The sequence below is a fragment of the Polypterus senegalus genome, chromosome 12 (assembly GCF_016835505.1).
Source record: "Polypterus senegalus isolate Bchr_013 chromosome 12, ASM1683550v1, whole genome shotgun sequence".
NCBI classification, from domain to species: Eukaryota; Metazoa; Chordata; class Cladistia; order Polypteriformes; family Polypteridae; genus Polypterus; species Polypterus senegalus.
In genome coordinates, this window is record NC_053165.1 from 133,509,267 (window position 1) to 133,531,751 (window position 22,485).

The 22,485-nt window shown below is 36.6% G+C and overlaps 1 protein-coding gene across 3 annotated transcripts in view; it reads right to left on the reverse strand.

Moving 5' to 3' along the window:
• Positions 1–22,485, reverse strand: part of trip4 (thyroid hormone receptor interactor 4) — a 47,741-nt gene that overhangs the window by 3,185 nt on the left and 22,071 nt on the right. For all 3 annotated transcript variants that reach the window (XM_039773472.1, XM_039773471.1, XM_039773473.1), the window contains 3 exons: positions 20,569–20,693; positions 11,845–11,936; positions 9,079–9,181 (listed from right to left, as the gene is read on the reverse strand). In XM_039773472.1, coding sequence (XP_039629406.1) covers positions 9,079–9,181; positions 11,845–11,936; positions 20,569–20,693 — 320 coding nt within the window. The remainder of the gene's footprint in view (positions 1–9,078; positions 9,182–11,844; positions 11,937–20,568; positions 20,694–22,485) is intronic.

Below are 22,485 nucleotides of genomic sequence, written 5' to 3' on the forward strand. Positions count from 1 at the left end.
GACTAAGTTTCCCAGCACTAGTTTCTCACAGGGTGCCTTTAAGACAAATGATGTTAGTAAAACACTAATCATTCACTTAGAGCAGTTGATTCAAACAACGCATCTCAAAAAGTCTTGTTTTTAGTCAAGCAAGCTGACAGTCACTGGTTAGTCTGGTTTGGGGTATTAGAAAAAGGCAAATGCCTGATAAGAAGGGAGAGACCTAGCATTCTGGATTCAGCTGCTATGGCAGCTGGTTTTGTTTCTGTGCTCTGATGCTTTGGATTTAATTCCATGGTACATACCGTAGTATCAGAGCTCATGCAAAAAAGCTACTAATGCAAGCCAAAATAAACAAGACAAGCAGAAAAACATGTTAGATCTTTGCTGCACATATTTTAACGTTTTGAAAACATGTTAAAAGCACAGAACATTCGTAGTGATTTTGGAATCACATAAAAGGAAATGTGCACAAAAGGAGATGACTGCATTACTAGATATAAACTGCAAGAGAAGAAAGGTTAGGACACAACGATCAGATTTGGATAAGGCACAGAAAAGGCAGCAGTGCCAATGTAAGGACAGTGAGTAGAGAACAACTGAAAAGGAGGCAACAAATATAAATGGTTAATGGAAAAATGAAGACATCTGAGTTGCAGTTGTGGCTGAAACTAAAAATTACACTCAAATAACAATTGACTTGCAATTTGTACTTGCATTTCATGCTTCATATCTGTACTACAGATAGCAAATAAAAAACAAAAAAGAAAGAGTGTCTTTCTACAAGTCTGCAGTCTGAAATGAAGCTGGCACATATATGATAATCTACAATCCAGCATTAATTCCGTCACTCACTCCTAAAACGGCAGGTTTCAGTATGCTGCAGTATATAAGAGAACGCAGTTGCAATTTGATTTTACTCAACTCTGCGCACAATTTTAATAACAATATCAACTCAAACCCGTACTCTCTTCTGTTTCCTTTTCCGGTGTCCTTTTGGTGGTGGCACCGTGATGTTCCAACAATGATGGATGGATTAAAAGCCAGAAGTCTGTATGACCATTAACATCACGTGACTCCGTGAGAACCCTAACTACAAAGAGGACTGTTTCATTTGTGTTAGGTAGAATGCCCAGAGGGGACTGGGTGGTCTCGTGGCCTGGAACACCTGCAGATTTTATTTTTTTTCTCCAGCCGTCTGGAGTATTTTTTTGGTTTCGTTTTTTCTGTCCACCCAGGCCATCGGATCTTACACTTATTCTATGTTAACTAATGTTGTCTTATTTTAATTTCTTATTTTGTCTTTTATTTTTCTATTCTTTAATATGTAAAGCACTTTGAGCTACTTTTTGTATGAAAATGTGCTATATAAATAAATGTTGTTGTTGTTGTCAATCCCTTTCTGACAAAACAACTTTTTCACATCAACTCATATCTGCCTACAATCAGAAAAATAAACAGACAGATAGTGCATAAAGAGTATTGTCACTCTTTGACATTTTCATATTTTATTATTATACAACAATGAATAACAGATTTGTTATTTTTGACACTGATCAGCAGAAAAAAAGATACTCCCAATTAGGCAAATGAGATAGATAGATAGATAGATAGATAGATAGATAGATAGATAGATAGATAATGAAAGGTACTAGATAGATAGATAGATAGATAGATAGATAGATAGATAGATAGATAATGAAAGGTACTAGATAGATAGATAGATAGATAGATAGATAGATAGATAGATAGATAGATAGATAGATAGATAGATAGATAGAACACATCACTTTAGTTCTGTATGGAAATACACAGCAAAATAGAAACTTGAGAAGAGACAGGAGTCTGTTTCTAAATATTATAATCACATTAATGTCTGTCTACACTGAGATCTTGTGACTCAAAGTGATTTTCACAGGTGCAGTTCTATCGGTCATCTGAAATTGCACGGGTTTCAGCAGAAGGTGTCAAAAAACAATTTGACATTTAAAAAAAAAAATCAATGATCTTACAGGATTTGGGTGAATTGTTGCCTACCCTCACGACACTCGTCGTAGTCATTATACATTTAAGTTTAGAGTACGTTTGTAAGCCACTTAATCAGTGTGGTCATCTACATGGTATCTATGACTCTACTTCCTGACTTTGTTTTATCCAGCACTGAATTAAGAGATGCTGACACTTACAATGGCAGCAGTAGATTCAAGAGAAGGACACTCAAGACGCACACTCATGTGTCAGGGGAGCTCTCACCATTGCTACTTACACAAGAGCCCAGGTACTTGAACTCAGTGGTTTTGTTCAGGTCTTGATTGTCCACACGTATGGTCCTGGCCATCTGCAGGCCACTTTCAAGGTACTCAGTATTTTTGATGTTTATTCATAGGCCATGTTCCTCGACTCAATCAAATCCATTTTTGTGCCAGCCACTCGAGAGCAGTGTTTCTTCCATGATCATGACATCATCAGCATACAGTAGTGTCAATGGGATTTGCATTTGGATGTCTGCACCGGATGAAAAGGACTGGTGACAGCGCTGAACCCTGCTGGACACCAACACAGATTGGGAAGGGTGATGATGTTCTGACAGTCAGGGCTGGCACCAACATTGGGGTGAATTAGGCATTCGCCTAGGGCGCAGATCATGGGGGTTTCTAGCCATCTCACTGCATGTCTGGAGTTACCCTACAAATGCCCTAATCATTTGTTTCTGTAACTCAAAACTGCAGTTTCACACTCAGCAGCTGCCCTTGAGAAAATCTGCTTGTTAGCAAGATGAAGTGATAGTTACTTTGCAAAGTGATATGAATTAAGAAGAAATCTGACAGTTATGCAGTTACATTAAGCCTGTAATACAGGTATGGATGGCATAATATTATATTTTGTCCACACACAGAGAGAGGAGTTAAATTAATATTGAATAATTTCCATTTCCTTCCTGTGATAATAATTATTTGGCTTCCAAAATTTAGCTTTGAAACAACAAACATATCTATTTTAACAAAACAGAACTGGAACTAAAAACTTAAACATCGGTATTCTCTGCTAGTTAAAATCTAAAGCACAGGGAGACACAAGACAAATTACTTAATTTGTACTTGTCAAATAATATTGCACGATATTAATGGTAACATGAAAGACTTTTTCAGATAAGAAATTAAAGTCAAACAAAAACAGCCAGTTAAGGCATATTAGATAAAATATACTTACAGTATCTAGACAGTAAGCTTTATGGAGCAGAAATACATTTAGTGATCACGAACTTATAACTGAATACCAAGAGGCTTAGGGGAAAAATGGCAAATGTTAAAGGCTGTGACATTTCTCTGTAAAAATAAAAATATCTAATGGCATAGACTGTAATCAACCTACCAGAAATAAGAGTAAATTGAAAGGACAGAGCCGCAATACGTGAGGAACAGATTTAGCAGCATACTGTACGTTAAGTTATTAACTGAAAGTTCCAACACAATTGACTGAGACAACTCAATATTTGTGAGGTGTATGCTGCAACTAAATAAAAAAAATCAAATGGAGGATAAAGGAGGAGGGTTAATTGAAATGTTTCTGATTAAATAGGTTAGCTTCACAACAATTAACACATATCTAAAAATAGCTATTGTTTAAACTCTTTTCTTGTATATTTATGTAACTTAAACTGAAACACCATGTCAACTGTTGATCCACACTCAGAAGGGAGTGGTGGCACAAGCAGGGAACTATGTTCCCAGTAATAATTCATTGTTAGTCTTCTAAACAGTTTAGAATTAAATTACACAGCAAGTCCAGTCCTAACAATACTACAGTAATTCCTCCATGGAGGGTGGGATTTCTGAACACAGACTAGAATGTCTAGACTGATAATATGCAAGTCTGATGTGATTTTTTTTATAATCTTGAAGCAAGTATGTAATATGGTCATGAAAGAAAATGTACATTATTTATGTTATTACTGGGTACTCGATGCTGCTGAGAGGTGCAGTTGCTAAATAATTTCCCCTGGAGGAAAGATTTTCTCCCCCCTCTCCCAGAGCAAAATTTTACTGACTAAACCTACCGTAGGAAGCAACTCTGCATACATGTGACAAGTATATATTATATACAAATACATAAACATACACACACAGTATTTTTATGTGATAATATTCAATGTTCAGTAGCCTTATGACCTGTGGGTAGAAACTGTCCCTGAGTCTACTGATGCGAATTTCAACGGTCCTGCAGTGTTTGCCAGGAAGGAGGATTGACATAACCAGCTGCGTACGCTGGCTGACGTCTTTAATAATCCTGCTTTGTCTTTCTAAGGCAGCCAGTGTTGTATAGAATACTGTGAACATAAACCTGACACACTGCTCATAGAAGAGCTGAGGAAACTAATGAGATTTGTTAAAATCCAAGATGCTATAAATTTACTGCCAAGCGAAAAACTGGTCAAGACAGGTGTCCAGAACAATTATATAAAAACAGTCTGCTAATTTAGCATCACTACCACTTTGTTTTTCAATCTTCCGAAGGTCTTTCATTAGTGTGGAATGGGAATATTGCTTTGCTGTACTATGCGAGTTTGGGTTTGGACCCCATCTAAGGATTTGTTAATACCTTGCATCCATTTTTTGTTGGGATAGGCTCTAGAAGGTTTGGAAAATGGATGGATGGATGGATAGTTGGATGTACATTAACATTTTCATATAAAAGTTTTAATTTGTTTGCTGTCTAAGTTGTATTTGCTATTTCTTACTTCACATACAAACAATAAAAAAAACTTGGCCAGAAGGTGTTCAAACCGCTATAGGAACTGTGTGTATTGTCAGACAACTGAACGGGCAGTACCATCTCCAGGCATGAGGGGGTAATGTTAGGAACAACTTCTCCCCTTTTACCTCTAGAACTAAACCCTTCCAAGAGTGCAGACATTATTTCCTGTGGCCACAAACAGAGTCTTGTTTTTTTTTAATCCCCGGATGGGACATAAAGAACCCTAGCACCAGAAACCAGCTTTCATTTTTGGAACCCCCGTCTCAGAATAGCTTGGTGCACCAGAAGCGACCTTATTATTAACATTTATAATAAACGACATTCTCTTATCAAAGCTTTTTGTTTTTACCTGCCTTTTATCATTCCATTATATGGAGCATATGGATGCAGGTCCTAATGTGTCTTATATAAAAGTATATAAAATATATATAAAATTAGACCGTAAGCCAATACTGTTAGAAAATGAAAAACGCACAATCTAATTTGCATTGTGTGAAGGATAAAATACTGGACTGCTGCTAATAGAAGACAGGAAATAAGGTCAGGTAGAGGCATAAGATGACATCAAAGAAGTTTGGATCACAGGAGGTATGCTGCCGAAGATGAATGAACAACGGAAGTGGAAACAGGTAAACACAGAGTGGCATAAGAAACATAGGAACCTGAACAACACCCTCAAACAGGAAACAGACAAGGCAAGAGTGAAGGCTAAGGAATGTGAGGTATTAGAAAAGCAGTGCAGAAAAGGAAAGCTGGATTTGACAAACTGGAAAAGTGAACAAGGTCAAAGGAATGACAAATGGGAATTTATATAAACTTTGATAGCAAAAATGATAGCAGATCTAATTGGAGTGATCAAACCAGACAGACAAAGAAAACGCACTTTAGAAAAATATATCAGGAAGGGAGGATTCCATATTACACAAAAATCTGATGTTTGAAATTTACAATCACTGGCTAAGCTAAAGGATAAGGATCAACAGGCTGGTTGGACTGTAAAACATTGCAAATTAAATTATAAATTCCCTCATAAATTTGTATAATTATTGTAAAAGGCTCCATTAAAAATGTTTCTTCTGTTAGAAAAAACAGTCCTCAGCTGAGACCATACTTTAATATATAGACTTAAAGTAAAATATTAGTGGAAATAAAATAAAGGCAGTTATGTACACTTACAAACAGAAGAGTAAAAAGTTTTAGTAAAAAAAAAAAAAATCACTTTTTTGGTGAATTACCCTAATCTCACACTGAAACAAATGAGAGAAATCCAACATTTAACTGAAGTAAATTTATCTTGAGAAAAATGCCACTGGAACCTTGACTAGAAAGGTATTCAACAAAATTTGAGCATTTTAGCAGTAAACACTCAAGCTGGATTTGGCATAAAAAGAAGGATGGCTGTACCAAAAAGAAACTGATCCCCACTGCCAAATATGGTGGATATTCTGTGATGTTGTGGGGCTGGTTTTCTTACAAAGGCCCTAGGAACCTTGTTAAGGTACATGGCATCATGGACTCATGAAATACCAGATTTTAAACCTAAATTTGTCTGCCTCTACCAAGAATCTAAAACTGGGCCAGTCCTTGGATCTTCCAGCAGCAGGACAATGATTCAAACCAAATATCCAAATCAAAATGGTTAAAGGAGTGTAAAATAACGCTTCTGGTTAAAGGAGTGTAAAATAACGCTTCTACCACGGTAATCTCCGTCCCCATACCTTAACCCCACTGAAAACCTGTGGGATGATCTTAAAAGGGAGTACGCAGGAGGAGGACCTGTGACCCAGGATGCTGTGGAGAGATTCTGTACAGAGGAATGGTCTCAGATTGCCTGCTCTACATTCTCCAACCCTATAAGATGTTATTGGAAAAGGCACTGTGCTGTTTTATTGGCAAAGGGAGGCTGCAAAAAGATTAAATGCAGGGGTGTCAGTAATCTTTGCATGTGTGGTTTGCTAAAAATTATTTTTTTTTTGATGAGGAATTATTCTTCATTGACGAATGATTACGGGAAGCTGGCCTCTGTGCCAATTCATATTTATACTCCACTTAAACAGGAAGCCATCCAGAAGTACTTCTCGATGAGGGATTTTTTTTGTAATTCAGAGATTTGGATAATTCAACAAACTGTGACTTTTTACAACACTTTTCAGACATTTTTACCAGGGGCGGCAATAATTGTAGATAGGCGCATACATACATACATACATATAAAGTATGGGTGCAAAAACTTTGGAATCTGCAAGAAATTGCAACATTTTTGATAGAAACTGATAGCTTATGATTGTTTTGTGGAATTAAGGTTATTCTATCTCAAAGATTGCCAAGAAACTGAAACTTTCATATAAATATGTTCACTACTGTCTTGAGAGAAGAGGGAAAGCTGGATATAACCAGGACAGAAAAAGTGGTGGTCCCAGATGCATAACTGCACAAGAGGATACGTACATCACAGTCTGTAATTTACAACACAAACGCATTATTGGTCCTCAGTTGGCTTCATCCTTAAATAATAAATCATAAATCACTAATGTCCTGCAGTAATAACCATTTTCAACATTAGTAATGTTTTGGTTATATTTCTAAGTAATGTAATGGTGCCTTAAAAAAAAATTATCAACTTATCAAAAACATGGAGATTGTTTGGTGTGTACAGACTTTTGAATGCTAGTGTACACAAACTGGATTTCCAGAGTGTGTTCCTTATTTTTCAAAGTTCCTGGCCATTCATATTTTTCACTCATTAACATTCTTTAAATTTAGACTTGTCAAGCAATAGCTATATTACTGAGAACTAATAAACATGCAAAAAAAACTATCAATGATAACATCTGTAAGAGCCATTTTCCCAGTTATACAAGATTCATGAATATTTTACAAGATGACAAAGCATAATCTATGGGAGGTTCCTATAACCCTGATAGGTTGAGTGAAGTTGGTATATTCTAGCTATTTCTATCTGTTCTGACTAAACCTTATTCTTCAGTTAGTGACCAGCTCCAAGGTGTGGAAGGCATATGGTTTTAAACTCTGCCCGGGCATGTGCCTATGGGCCTTTTGAGTGTTTGAGGTAATTCATAAAACGCCACTTATTTAAGTGCAGAGCCGTACATTCAAAGCGTACAGAAGGAGAAACTAAGAATCTTTAAGTATAGAAGAAGTTAAGAATCTTTGAGCAAAGAAGAAGAAAAGAACTTTTAATTACAGAAATAGCTAAAGTTTCTCAAGAAAAGCTAAGTTTAGAGAAGATACATTTTTCCTTTTTTTGCCTTTTATTCTACATGTGTAACTATTTTTCCTTTTATTCTTGTGTGGATTATTTGCTTTTAACTTTCACTAAATATTTTTAAAACAAACTTTTGGACTGAGCGATTTCTTTCGGCACGTGTTTTACCCGTGCTTGATCTCGCCTTGTACTTCGGTGGCTACAACATCTTTCCTGAAAAAAATACTTTCATAAAAACCCTGTTAAGTGCTTCTATTCTGGATGGAAATCTTGGTTGTTTAAATACAGTATAATTCATATGCTGTGCACACAGTTCTGCATCCATCCAGTTTCTGGAATTACTTACTCAGCATAAAGTCACAAGAATCTGGTGTCTGCAGTGTTAGCATTATGTCACAAGGTAGAAAGCAAATGCAAATGGCACCAGCAAATTACAGATCATACTCAATCACACATCCACATGCAAACTGGGCCAATTTAGAAACCAATGTACATTACAGCATCCCTTTGAACCCTGGAAAGAAAGCAGACTCTTGAGTAACCCTACACATACACAAAGTGAACAATTACGCTGCACATGGAAGGCACCACAGGAGACAACTGGACTGGACCAGCAATACCCATTACACCAGTGGGCCCCTTTTAATATTGTGTGTGATTTGTGTACATCCTAATCTTTGTTTTTCTGAGATATTAAAGCATATCTTAGTAAAAACACTATTTGGTGTGAATTTTAGCAGAAAAACAAGATGTGCATGTGAATATCTTAATACAGTCGCATTTTATTTCTGTTTGAAGGTACATACTGTTTTTGCCATTGGCAATTTGCAGTTCCACTGCTTGCTGCTCATGGAGGTTATATTTGCCTGAACACTTACACAAATCAGAAGCATTCTTTGTTGTCCTACCGGCTTCCTTTAATTACAAAAGTGATCGGCTATAAATCAATGGGATAACAAGAGAGAAAAGGCCCGTGGATTTTTTGTCAAAATTCTATACAATTACGATCCAAGTTGCATGTAACACCTCAAATCGGCAACACATGAAAGTACATTAAGAAAAAGAAGTCTGATTAATGTTGAATATTTTTTTAAGCAAAACAAATAAAACAAACTTACATATTTTATGTTTGCCTTTCATTGGGAATTTCACAACCAGTTCCTGAGGATTTGTGCAGATGAAAACAAAAGGAGAGCTCGATTCCTCATGTGTATCTGGATACTGGAGAAAGAAAAATTTAAAATGTTGATCTTCTAAAACTGAATTTGAACACTTTATTTATGAGTACATCATTTTCTTAAAACTTGAAAGTATTATTAACTGAAGAGTACTCTCAGATTAAAAACGACACACTAAAAAGCACTTCTCAACTACTCTGCAAGTGAAAAATGTGGCAAGCTCTTCTTAAAACCTCCATCACAAAGTATTTACTGCTCCTCCTCAGGCATCTCTCCCTTTTCTCCACCTTGATACTGTATTGTGAAACAGATGTGCTCCTTTTCCTCTACTCTTAGAACTAACTGAAATGCTAATATTCTCGTGCTCTGCTCCAAATTTCATTTCCCTGTCTTTTGTTGCCAATGTACTTTGCTGCTAATCACTGTAAAGTATTTTAAGTGTCTTCATTTTTTGCAAATTACTTTATTTAAAGCTACACGTTTAGCAAATAGTAATATTGCACAGCAATTATGGATAATTACAAGGTTTCAGTACAGTCAGTATACAATGTAATGGAAGATTGCTATTGGGGCACCCAGAAGTAAAGCAGTTGTAAGCAAAAGAGTTAACAACAACTGTATTTAATGTGTTATAGTTACACCGGGTCATTTCAATGCAAAAACCTATAGCAGCCCTTCTGTATACGATATGTAAAAAGAGACCAATAGCACAAAGTTTGTCTAGCTTTGATTATGTTAGTTTACGCATATAGATAATTCAAAATGTGCTCATCAGCTAAAAAATGCCATCCTCTCTATTTACTCGAGTTCGGAAATCGTAGTGCCACTCTGTTTGTGCCTCCTGTAAAAGGAACAGGAGAGCTAAGCCATAAAGGGATTCTGAAGAGCTGCTCGCACTTGAAATAGAAAAGACAGTTATTAACAAAAATATAAACAGACTGTACTTAGAAGTTATGTGCACATAAAAAACAGTGGTGATTAAATGAAGAGATTTAGTATGAATGTTTGCAGGACATGTGTGTGATTTCTGAAGATTTTTAAGATAATATAAACTTTTCATTTCATGCACAATGCGCAGGGATCCTGCCCTTGGACCTTTTTATTGCAGCCTACTTTATCATTTTTTAAAACACATGGCCTGCAATGACTGTTAGTTTTCCAAAAGACCCCCTTCAAGTGTGTTTTATATGTAGACTGTATCCTAATCTAATTTACGTTTACACCTGCCAGTAGAATTCATTTCCAGTGTCTCCATGTATTTATCTGTGCAGCACAGTGCACTTACTGGAGGTCAGAATGAAAATTGATCCAAAGAAAGTTGACATTCCAAACTTCCATAAAGATTATCACACATATCACACTCACTTCCTTTTGACAAGATATTAGTAAATGATACAACTACAGCTACTGAAATGTATAAATTACAAGGTGAAATTCATACTTTGACATTCAGCAGGTGAAAATAACCATGAACAATATATGGAGAAAAAAACAAACAAAAACATTTATTTCTGCAGACAGAATAGTATAAAGAAAAAGTGTTTAAATTCAAATGGCTTCTTACTTAGTCTAATACATTAAGCTTAATGTGTGTTTTTTTTGGTATTCAAAAATCACACCATTCTTACAGAAGTTAGGCTTTATTGGTTAAAAAATAATAACAGATAATGTGGTATGTGGCTATTGAAGATTTACACCATCCAGTTTGTAGAAAAGAGAGATCTGTACCAATACTGGTAACCCGGTAAACTTCCATCAAACTCCTCAACAAATTACAGAACTGCATTTAAATAAAAAATTTATATGGTTCTAATAAAAATTAAAATCTTCAAATCTTGTAAAAATATTTTAAATTGCCAATTATTGAACTTCAAAATATTACACAGAATGTGCTATTTTTGTCAGAACATGCCAATCAGAACAAGAATCTTTCCAAAAAATAAGATTCCTGAAAAGCACTCAAGATAAGCTCAGCCATACTACTAGCCACCTTCTTCCACTATTACTAACAGTACTACCAGAGCTCCCTGTCCAAATACTTCCATCACCTTCTAAAGTTACTGTGAAACGGCCATTTTTGCAACCTCCTTTTGTTCCATGCCAAACGGCTGCCATTTCCAAAATACAAAAAAAGTCCAATAGGTGATATTTTTTTACAAGATTACATACCTAGAAAAAAACATGACTGTTTAAAAGTTGATATGTCTTAAAGCCCACACAACAAAACACTACTTTTCCCATTTGTTGTGTTCCACCCTGTTATCCTTCCACCTGAGTGCCTTCTAAATTCTCTGCTTTTCCACTGTAATCATTTACTTTTGCCAAGACAACTTTTTTAATTACATTCCACAATTGTTTTATTACCGTTGTGTGCATTTTAAGCAGCTCATTGAGAGAGTCACATCCATAGTCATGTTTGCAACAAATAACCTGGACAGGATATCCATCTTGAAAGGTTGATCTGAGTGAGGGGCTGCAATGTGTAGCCTGCTGAAATCTTACACTTTGATAAAGATTTGAATGCTGCAACAGTTCTCTGATGTACTGGAACGCACCTACAGTTGGTTTATCTTAAGGGCTACTTCTATATAAACTGCTTTCTAGAAAACATTTTCCCTCAGTGAAGTCCACAGACTGTTCATTATGGGTTTTTCACCTTACATGCTATTTTACTCCCTTAAGTTTCAGACCAACCAAGTTACTGACCTGTTCTTGGAATTCTTGCTGAGATAGGCAGTCAGTTACATTTACACATCCGAGAAGGCATCCTGTGGGATAGTCCTTTGGAAATTCAACTCCTAAAAAAAAAAACAGAAATCATGACACGACCTCCAGATAGAAAGTTCCAAAATAAAATACCACACAACTAGTACACTGATAAGACAAAACATATATAAAAAAAAAAATCACAGAGTTGGGACATTTGTTTTACTCTAAATATATGGACAATGTTTTAACTAAATAGATCAATAACCGTAATACACAGCTAAAAATTTCCACTACCAGATATGAACTTAAATTTAAAGGAGTTCTCTCAGGATGATGTAAACTAAATCTTTCAATCCATCTACCCACACAGCACTTTTTAATTTGCTTACCGAATTCAGAGAAGTTCGAAAAGTCTAACCCTAACCTAACCTCAGAACAAAGATTACTGTTTATCACCAGCAGCAAAAACAGTCCCACTGGAGGGATTCAGATATAGCAGCATATTTTACTATATGACGTTTTACTGTGAGTACCCTCAGGGGGCTAACACTAACATCGACTGTATCAAAGGAAGTGACAAATACATATTTTTACTTTTCCTTCTGTACTTTCTTGCAAGATGGTTGAAATTTCTAGGATTTACTTTGATTTGTAACGTGTCTGAGGAAATACAAATTTGTTCCCTGACACACAGGTGATTATCTTCTGAAAAATACTCTGTGCCTAAGAAATTACATGGGCAGTGACTACAATGGCTGGAATGTATGCTAATCTAGTCATTTGTGCTTTTGAAACATCCACATATCCCCAATGCCACCCCTAAACACATAAGATATATGTCATGCATACACCAAAAATATTCAGTCTAGGAAAATGAATAATAGTCACCAATCTACCAGGTCTTGCAAAAGTATCTTAACCAATTCTCTAATTTTACTGAATAGCAAATTCTCCACTTAAATTTTGTTCAATGCCATTTGTATTGATCACAGATGCTTGCAACCCTATACATGTTTAACAATGTTGCTTATTTTTTCATTTAAATATCAGATGATTTAATTATTTAGTAGTTCATCTGACATAGGTTTAATAAAAATATATAAGAAATTGCTGGAATGTGGAAGTAACTGTTGTTCACATTTCAGACTGCAAAGGATAGTTTGCAGACTAAAGATTTTTTTTTTTTTAAAAGGGTATCGGGAACAGTTACTAAACCTGCTTCCAGATGCCACCAAAAAAACTGAAATGTTTTCCAAGTAAGCTGAAAATGTAATGTTGCTAGGAAGAAAGATGGAAGATAACTAAAATAAACACCATCCACCATTTGTATTTTATTTATTATTTTTAATATTTTTAATATCTTCTGCCTAGAAAAAGAATATTTTAGTAAATGCATTGGCTGCAATGATATCTATAGGAAGCAAAAATACACTGGAACTGCAGGAAAGACTATTTGACTGTTGTCTCAAACAAAAAATAGCAAAGGAATGGGATAATAAAAAATAAATTGCTTCTTTAATCAAAACTCAACAGATTGAACCTTTGAACCCAATAAGCTAAAACACCCATTTGTAAATTAAAGAAACACATTAAATGAATCAAGCACCATACATATCAGTAATATATCTGCTGTAATCTGCATTTTGCATATTTAAGGATGCAAGTACTTTAGAAAATTGAACTGATAAACCAGATATCCTAAATAATTACTTTTACTTCTAACAACTGCTGAAACCTCAAGTATACTTAAAGGATGATTGTCATTCATCAATCCATGCAGATGTCCATCCTTCTTCTAACATGCAGTGATGAGTTGAACCCCTTGTCGGGAATCTTGACTGGATGGTGTGATTGTGTACTGAAGGACACAATCGTAACACACAGCTAATTTAGAGCAGCTAACTAATCAACCTGAATATACGAGTATATACACCTTAATATAGTTTCTATAGGCTGTACATCAATCTTCACTACCAGTTTGGACACACCCAGAGGTTTTTATGTATTTAATAGAAATCAATACTTTTTTAATCAATATGCCATTAAATTGATTTAAAAGTATAGTCAATACATTACTAGTGTTTCTAATGCTTATTACTGCTTAAAATGACAGATGTTTTCATGTATTATTCACATTTGACTTCAAAACCCCATTTTCAGCAGCCATTTCTTCAGTGTCCAAATACATACTGTACATGTGATTTGGTTGTTACAGAAACCTCTGCAGTTGCATTAGCATTGCTGAAAATCAGTTATTCTGTTCATCTAGGTACTGGCATTCCCAAAGTACAGTTCTGGGTTCAAAAAATGGACAAAATGAAACGGCTTTCTCAACAAACATTTCAGTCTTTTTTCTTTGTGTAAAATTATTGTTATTCCCTTTGATAGACTGCAAAGAAACCAACATTCCTGTCTTGAGAGACGAGGGCAAGTGAAATCTAACCAGAACACAATATGAAGGGGGAGGCTCAGATGCAAAACTAAATAAGAGGATAAGTTTGTAGTTTTAGAAACAAGTGCCATATCTGTGGTCTTTACCCATTTTAATCCTTTCTTTTTATTTGCCAGTCCAGATATGGATTTTTTCCTTGAAATCCTGCCTATAAGGCCAGGATCCTTGAGTTATCTTTTCTCTGTTGAAACAGAAACTCGACAAACAAAGCTAAACAAACGGCCCACCATAAGGACACAAACAAAGCTGGTCACGAATGATATAATGCATCTAGTTTCACTTTGCCGGAAAACTCAACTTTCATTTTAAATGGAAATACTATAGACAAAAAGAAGGCTTGCCAATGGGGTCAACATTATAAGGACTCTTGGTGGAACTGGGAATGCAGCGATTTGAAAGCTTGTCTCTAACTTGGTACACACCAAAACTGCGGATAAGCTATGTTGATGACACATTTGTCATATTAAAAAATGACCAACTGAATGATTTTCACAACCACATCAATGCAGTATTCCCTGCGATCAAGTTTACTACGGAAAAAGAAATAAACTGATGCATTGATTTCCTGGACATATCCATTGAAAGAGGTAACGACGCCACTCTGATACAGGTATTTATCATAAGGAATGTTATGCAGACGAAATATTAACTTTGCTAGCAATCACATATCATCTCATAAATGGAGGTGTGTAAAGACTCTGTTCAAAAGAGTACACACCCATTGTAATACCAAGGAGACTAAAAAGAATGAAAGACACTATATTTTCCAACTGCTCACATCAAACGGCTACCCAAAGACATTCAGCAGGAGACCCGAGCAAACAACTGACTCCAACCTGATGCCCCATCCCACCTGGCACACACTTCCTTATCATCACAGGGCATCAGAAGGTACAGCATGTATCCTGTCCAGAGCAGGCATCAAAGCAGATCACAAGCCTACAAACACGCTATGTACAGAAATCAGCAGCAGAGACATGGAAAGCTGTTTACAGCATACCATGTAATACATATTCAGCGGTATACGTGGGACAAACACCAAAAACACTTGTAACACATATACTGGAACATCGCAATGCAGTCAGAAGAAAGGACCCATGGTCTCCGATTTACACACATACAAGTTTGACCAGACACACATTTAAATAGGAATCACTACAAGTAAAATACAAGGCTAATACTAAAAGTGCCAGAGAACTGGCTGAAACGTCGCTATCCAATGAAAACGCCATTAAGAGATGTTTGGACATGAAGCCAGCATATGCAGGCTTGAAATGATGAGCATGCAAACAATAAATAAGACTTTAACCCCACCTCATGAATTCTCTTCCCTGTGTGTCCAGTCCCTCAGAGCAGTTTGGCTTTGGTGACCCAATGAAAGAGGAATTGTGAATGTGCGATGTACAAGGAGGAATAAAGGCATATAAGGCACCCTGAAAGAGTGGCCTTCAAAGACAGCAAGTATGAAACTGGACAGGAGACGAGAAAGGTGGCTAGAAAATAATAACTGAGTCTAAGCAGCAGGCTTTACAGGAACGTGCTGGAGAGACGGAGAGCCGGTGAAGAGACACACAAAAATATAGAGGAAAGGTTCTGAATGTACATGTAGGGCAAGAGATAGAAAATATTTTTTGATCATTCTATTACCTGTCTTTGACAGGTATCATGGCTAGTACCACAATAAATACTTACAAATAGTAATACAATTAATTTAATTTCTTGTGCTTTCCAAAAAACACCTTGATATCTAGCAAGATGGTAGCAACAACAACATGGGTCTATCCGTCAAACCATTCCTTGAGACAATACAACCACTCCAATTATTTGTTACATTCTACCAAATGTACACTCTTATTTAAATTAATAAGGTAGTGACTAGCAGAACAGGTATGCTTAAGATGTAATTTAACATATAAATCTATCAATTAGTTGGTAACCACAAATAATGGTGTGCCTTGAGCAGACATTTGGGAATGCCTAAGCTAATACACTCTGACAAGCATAAAATCGTAGTTTGTTATCAAAAAGGAAAACAGTGAGCGATAGCACAATAAACTTAATTTTCAATGTGTTATGTATAGGCTGTCAAACAAAAATGGAAAAAAACTAGGTAAGCTATGAATAAAAAATGCATTGAAAGACCCAAAAAAGCTGTATGCAACCTGATGAACAATGTTCAATGAGAAATAATGAAATCCTATGACATGCTTACTCGGCATCTTGCAGAGTCATCTGGAAACAAAGTACATGAATTGACCATGCAAACATTTCTGAAAAGACATAGTCTTGCAGGACGTATTTCAGCTAAGAAATCATTCTTGCAGACAGGCAAGAAGTAGAAGGGTACAAATCTGAAAGTTCTGGTTCACAAATATGCCAGTATACAGTGGGTACGGAAAGTATTCAGACCACCTTCAATTTTTCACTCTTTGTTATATTGCAGCCATTTGCTAAAATCAATTAATTTTTTTCCTCATTAATGTACACACAGCACCCCATATTGACAGACAAAAAAAAAAATTTTTGAAATTGTTGCAGATTTATTAAAAAAGAAAAACTGAAATATCACATGGTCCTAAGTATTCAGCCCCTTTGCTCAGTATTTAGTAGAAGCACCCTTTTGAGCTAATACAGCCATGAGACTTCTTGGGAAAGATGCAACAAGTTTTTCACACCTGGATTTGGGGATCCTCTGCCATTCCTCCTTGCAGATCCTCTCCAGTTCTGTCAGGTTGGATGGTAAACGTTGGTGGACAGCCATTTTTAGGTCTCTCCAGTGATGCTCAATTGGGTTTAAGTCAGGGCTCTGGCTGGGCCATTCAAGAACAGTCACAGAGTTGTTGTGAAGCCACTCCTTCGTTATTTTAGCTGTGTGCTTAGGGTCATTGTCTTGTTGGAAGGTAAACCTTCGGCCCAGTCTGAGGTCCTTAGCACTCTGGAGAAGGTTTTTGTCCAGAATATCCCTGTACTTGGCCGCATTCATCTTTCCCTCGATTGTAACCAGTCGTCCTGTCCCTGCAGCTGAAAAACACCCCCACAGCATGATGCTGCCACCGCCATGCTTCACTGTGGGGACTGTATTGGACAAGTGATGAGCAGTGCCTGGTTGTCTCCACACACTGAGGAGAGGCAAGACACATGACAGCCCGCATGGAGTTTGCTAAAAGACACCTGAAGGACTCTGAGATGGTGAGAAATAAGATTCTCTGGTCTGATGAGACCAATATAGAACTTTTTGGCCTTAATTCTAAGCGGTATGTGTGGAGACAACCAGGCACTGCTCATCACTTGTCCAATACAGTCCCCACAGTGAAGCATGGCGGTGGCAGCAGTGGGGGGGCAGGCAGTGTGAATGCCTAGAGAGCGAGGGTAGACGCCGGCCGGTGAAAAAGGAGTTTTGGTGGGCAGGAAAACGTCTTCCGTGTTTCTGCAGGAGCATCTAAGAAGACGCCTGTTTGTCGCGGATGCGAATAGCTGTATGTAGCGTGTAAAACAGTTTTCTATGGTGCACACGGTCGTGCGTCGTAACCGAAAACTCAGTTTTTAAAGACTGATTACTTCATTGTGATTTAACCTCAGTTATATAGGATTGTTTTACGGATCCCACAGGATACACCTCGCAAACCGTTTCACACGCTGCATATGACGATTCACCTCCGCGAGAAACAATTGTCCTCTACGACAGACAAATATAAATGACGCCATTTTCTCTGTGTCATCGCGTTCGAGTTGGTGGGCGTGGCCCTGCGAGTTGTCGTCGTATCCAATGGTGTTGGAGTTGGTGGGCATGGCTCTTTCCTGCGTGCGCCATAGTTGTCTCACTTGTCGGCGGCTTAGTGAATCCACGCCCCTTCCGGCGTGCTTTCCATGGTTGTCTTGCCTTAGTGAATTATATATATAGATAGATGATTATTAAATAAACAGTTGAGGTTTGTAACAGACAAAAGAATATGCTGAATGATGAGAGATGCATCATACGCTCGTATACACCACCATTCAACCATACCATTAAAATTACTATATGCAAGCTTTACGATTAGCACTAAGAAGCAAATTTTGCTCTATAAAACAACACAACATACTACTGTATATATCTAATTAACTCTATTTACAACCTACACTAACAAACTGAACAAGAGAACAACAATTGTGAATACAGGTAAAATTCTGTTACAACGAATATCTTTACAAAAAAATTTTCATTACAACGAAGCATTTTTATGGTCCTGACAGTTTCCCCATATGATACGTGTCTATAGAAATCTCGTTCCTACGAATTACATTCAGCAGAGACTTTCATTAAAACGAAGAGACCTTGAAATCCTTGAATGAATCATCCACACAGCAGCTAGCTCTGTGGTCGCAGCTCAGTTCTGCACAACAATCCTTAAAAACATTGTAATTTTTTTTTTCTTTCTTTGAACTTTCCTCGTACTGTTTTTGTTTCCTGCAGTTTTCAGTGATACCTTTTGCTTATTGCTCGTCAACATTTGAAAAACATCCATTGGAATTTAACTCATTGTCACCCTCCTATAGAAACGGCAGACAAAAAAACGATAATAGTTCATATTAGATTAAAAAAAAACTTTACATTTTTGAAGCTCTTGATTGCGGCAAAAAGAAGAAAGACATTGCCAGTGAATTCGGAATTTTGCCATTGACACTGTCAACTTTCTACAAAGACTGAGCAAAAAAAAGAAGAAAAATCTTGGGTTAAAAATGTATGTGAACTGCTGCATTTGAAGACGTTGAAAAGCAGTTTTATATGCGGTTCAGTGATGCTCAATCAAGAAACATTCCTGTTAATGCGGCACTCATTCAAGAAAATGTGACGTTTCTAAACTCTCTTGAGACCTCCCACAACTGGACTTACAAACCGAAGAGCATCCCAAAGTGCGATCACCGCGTCTGTGGAAGACTATTTATCTGTTGCCGGGGCAATAGCAGGCTCACAGCTCTGCTGTGTCGCTCCGCCAAATCAAACAGAAAAGATCTCGATTGGTGAAAGCAAGGAACATTGTAAATGCAGGGAACAGGATTACTTAGCCACTAAACTGGTCACAACCCAGCCTGACTACTGTGTATAAGAGAGTGGCAGACCCCATTACAATAACCGTGCTGTTACTGTTTCAAGCTGAATAAAGGTGTTACTAACATACTGAGACTCAGTCTCATGTTTTGGAGTGTAAGACAGGGGACTTATAGCACAACCCCTATCTTTTACGATTCGCTTCTGTGGCACCTCACTGCACCGCTATGAGCCTGCTGTTGCCCTGCCCCCCAGCAACAGACAAACAATCTTCCAGCAGCAATCGCGCTTCAGGGCACACTTCAGCGTGACGTTCCCGTTGGGTGGGGGGGATCTGATTGATAACTGTGCTACCCACAACATGCTTTCACATTTAGATAATGTTTGCGTTGAATTCCTCCCACCCAATTGCACAGCAGGACTTCAGCCTTTGGGTTTGGGCATCATTCACACCCTGAAAGTTTATTATCACAAGGAAATGGCGAGAAAAATTCTCGTCAGCATAACATGTAGACGGGAGTAGATTAAAATTGACGCGAAAGAAGCTATTGAAATGATTGCAAACACCTGGATGCAAGTTAAAGAAAGCACTATAGCAACAAATACCAGGTGGTCCAGATCTAATTATGTATATCCAGATCGTCTGGATGACTTTGATTTATGCAGGGACAATTCAGTTTGGTGGAAAGACGATTCTTCATGTCGTCAGTTCACACACTTCTCGATGGTCCGGGATTTTTCAGATGATTTTCTATGTAATAAACTTAACAAGTTATAGTGTAATGAAAATTGCATAATTAGATCTGGACCACCCTGTATAGAATCTCATTACAATGAAATTTCCATTACAACAAAATATTTTTTAGGTCCCTGGCAGTTTGTTCTAATGGAATTTTACCTGTATAAAGAAATACTGTTTGTGCATAAAGATGCACACATTTACTTTAAAAATATTTCAATACATTTTTCTTTTTTTTTTCCTATCATGAAACTAATTATATATATATATATATATATATATATATATATATATATATATATATATATATATATATATATATATATATATATATATATATATATAGGCTTGTACCTCCTCCAGACAACGAGGGGGCGGCGCCCCGGTGCCTGAAAAACCCTGGGGCCCAGCACTTCCGCCACACCAGGAAGTGCTGGGGGGGAAGAAGACAAAACTAGTTAAAATAACAAAAGCCATTTCTTGCATTTTTTTTTCTTTTACCTTCTTTGTAGATAAACCTATATGTATCTTCAACCTGGGAAATTTCTTGTGGAGTTGGCCTCTTGGCTGCAGCTGCTATCCAAAGCCGCCCCCTGTGTGGGGTGTACCAGGTTCTCCCTTCAACTCTAAAATAAGGTAAAAATTGTTTAGCATGTATTATACAAAATGTGAAAAACAACAATCCCCTTCAAATTTGAAAAGATCACAAAAAATAAACAAGCTGTGTATCATTTTCATTAACTAGATTTTTCTACTATAGCGTCAGGGGAATATACCGCCCATTCCAGTAATACTGGAATTAAGAAAAACATAAGCTCAAAACAGGGTTGCCTTCCAGTCAAACAAGGGTTATTTGTAAGCACAAACACACATACACCAAATCAATTCAGAGTGGATTCTTGAAATAGTATGTAGCTTGAATAAAATAACAATTGATGAAGGAGAAAATGGAAACTGCATACATACAAGAGTGACGAGGTCTGAAACCAAACTGAACACGGAATTACAGAAAAACAAACTGAGAGTCCACATTGGCCTCTTGTCAGGCTTCTATCCTGTGCAGCACTTCCATGGACTGCACGGCCTACTCACACACATACCTATACTTGTACTCACTCAGGGTCAGTTTTGAATTGCTCATTAACCCAATCCACATACAAACATCTTGTAGTACTATCAAAAAAAACCCTAAGCATAAACACAAAAATCTGATTTGTATTTGACAATTTTAAACAACCTTTTGAAAATACCTTTTTTAGGGAATTTATGCAATTGCCTATACACTCACTGGGGTTCGCCAACAAAATGGAATGATTACGTTTGTTGAACAACGAGATTTTAAAATCAATCTATAAACTTCTGTGTTCTGTATCTATGTTATCTTCAGGTTTATATTATTTAACTTGGATTATGTGTCACCTTTAAACTTGATGGCTCACTATAGTTTCCCTTTCTTTATGTCTTGTATTCTATCCAAAGCTGGCTTCCTGAGATTTTTTACAGATTGTGACTAACATTACTTAAAAATGGAGTCCCTGTAGTTTGTATAATATTTAGGCATTATTTTATTACATTGAAAAAACAAATTCCATAAAAGTCACTAAGTAAAAACAACATTCGACTGGACTCCTAAAATAAAACCACTTCATTTTTTTTTTTTTATACACTCCTGCTCCCACGTTGTGATCTGAGCCAAAGACAGGACTCCATTTGGCCTGCGACAGGAGCACTTACAATTAAAATTCACAGAGCCAGGCACATATCAAAAGAATGCAAAATAATGTTGTGGCAATAATAAGCATTCCCCACATTGAATGAACAGTCTAATTTCCACAATATAACAGTTAACTCTAAAGCCAATTTAATATAATAAAAACAATTAAGTTTTAGACTGCTTAAAATTTCCCTACTTTTTAATTAATGAGATAATTCACTAACCTAACATTCATAATCATACTTTTAAACAATATCTATACACTGTCACTGTGTTGTGTAGCTTATCTTTAACTTCTAAAATTGTGTCCACATATTAAAGCCCACATTAGGCTCTAACATGTAGCAGTTGTCATATTTGTAATCCCATCTATTCAGAAGTGATTTTTTTCAAACTAATATTAAGTCCTTATGTCTCTTTAAACATTGTTCATCGGCCTTTTTGGGTCTTTCATTGCTTTTTCTGTTTTTAGGTGGCCTAGTTTTTGTAAATTTCTTTTTGACTCTCTGTACATCACACTTTGAAAATTAAGTTTGTTGTGCTATTGGTCACTATTTTGATAATAAAACTGTGATTTTATGCCTGTTAAAGTGTGTTAGCTTAGTCAAATGTCTCCTAAACTACAGGTACAGTCTAATTTGGAGTAAACACTTTTAACAAATGTTCACTCCAATTAAAATGATTTTATCCTCAATATTCCTTCT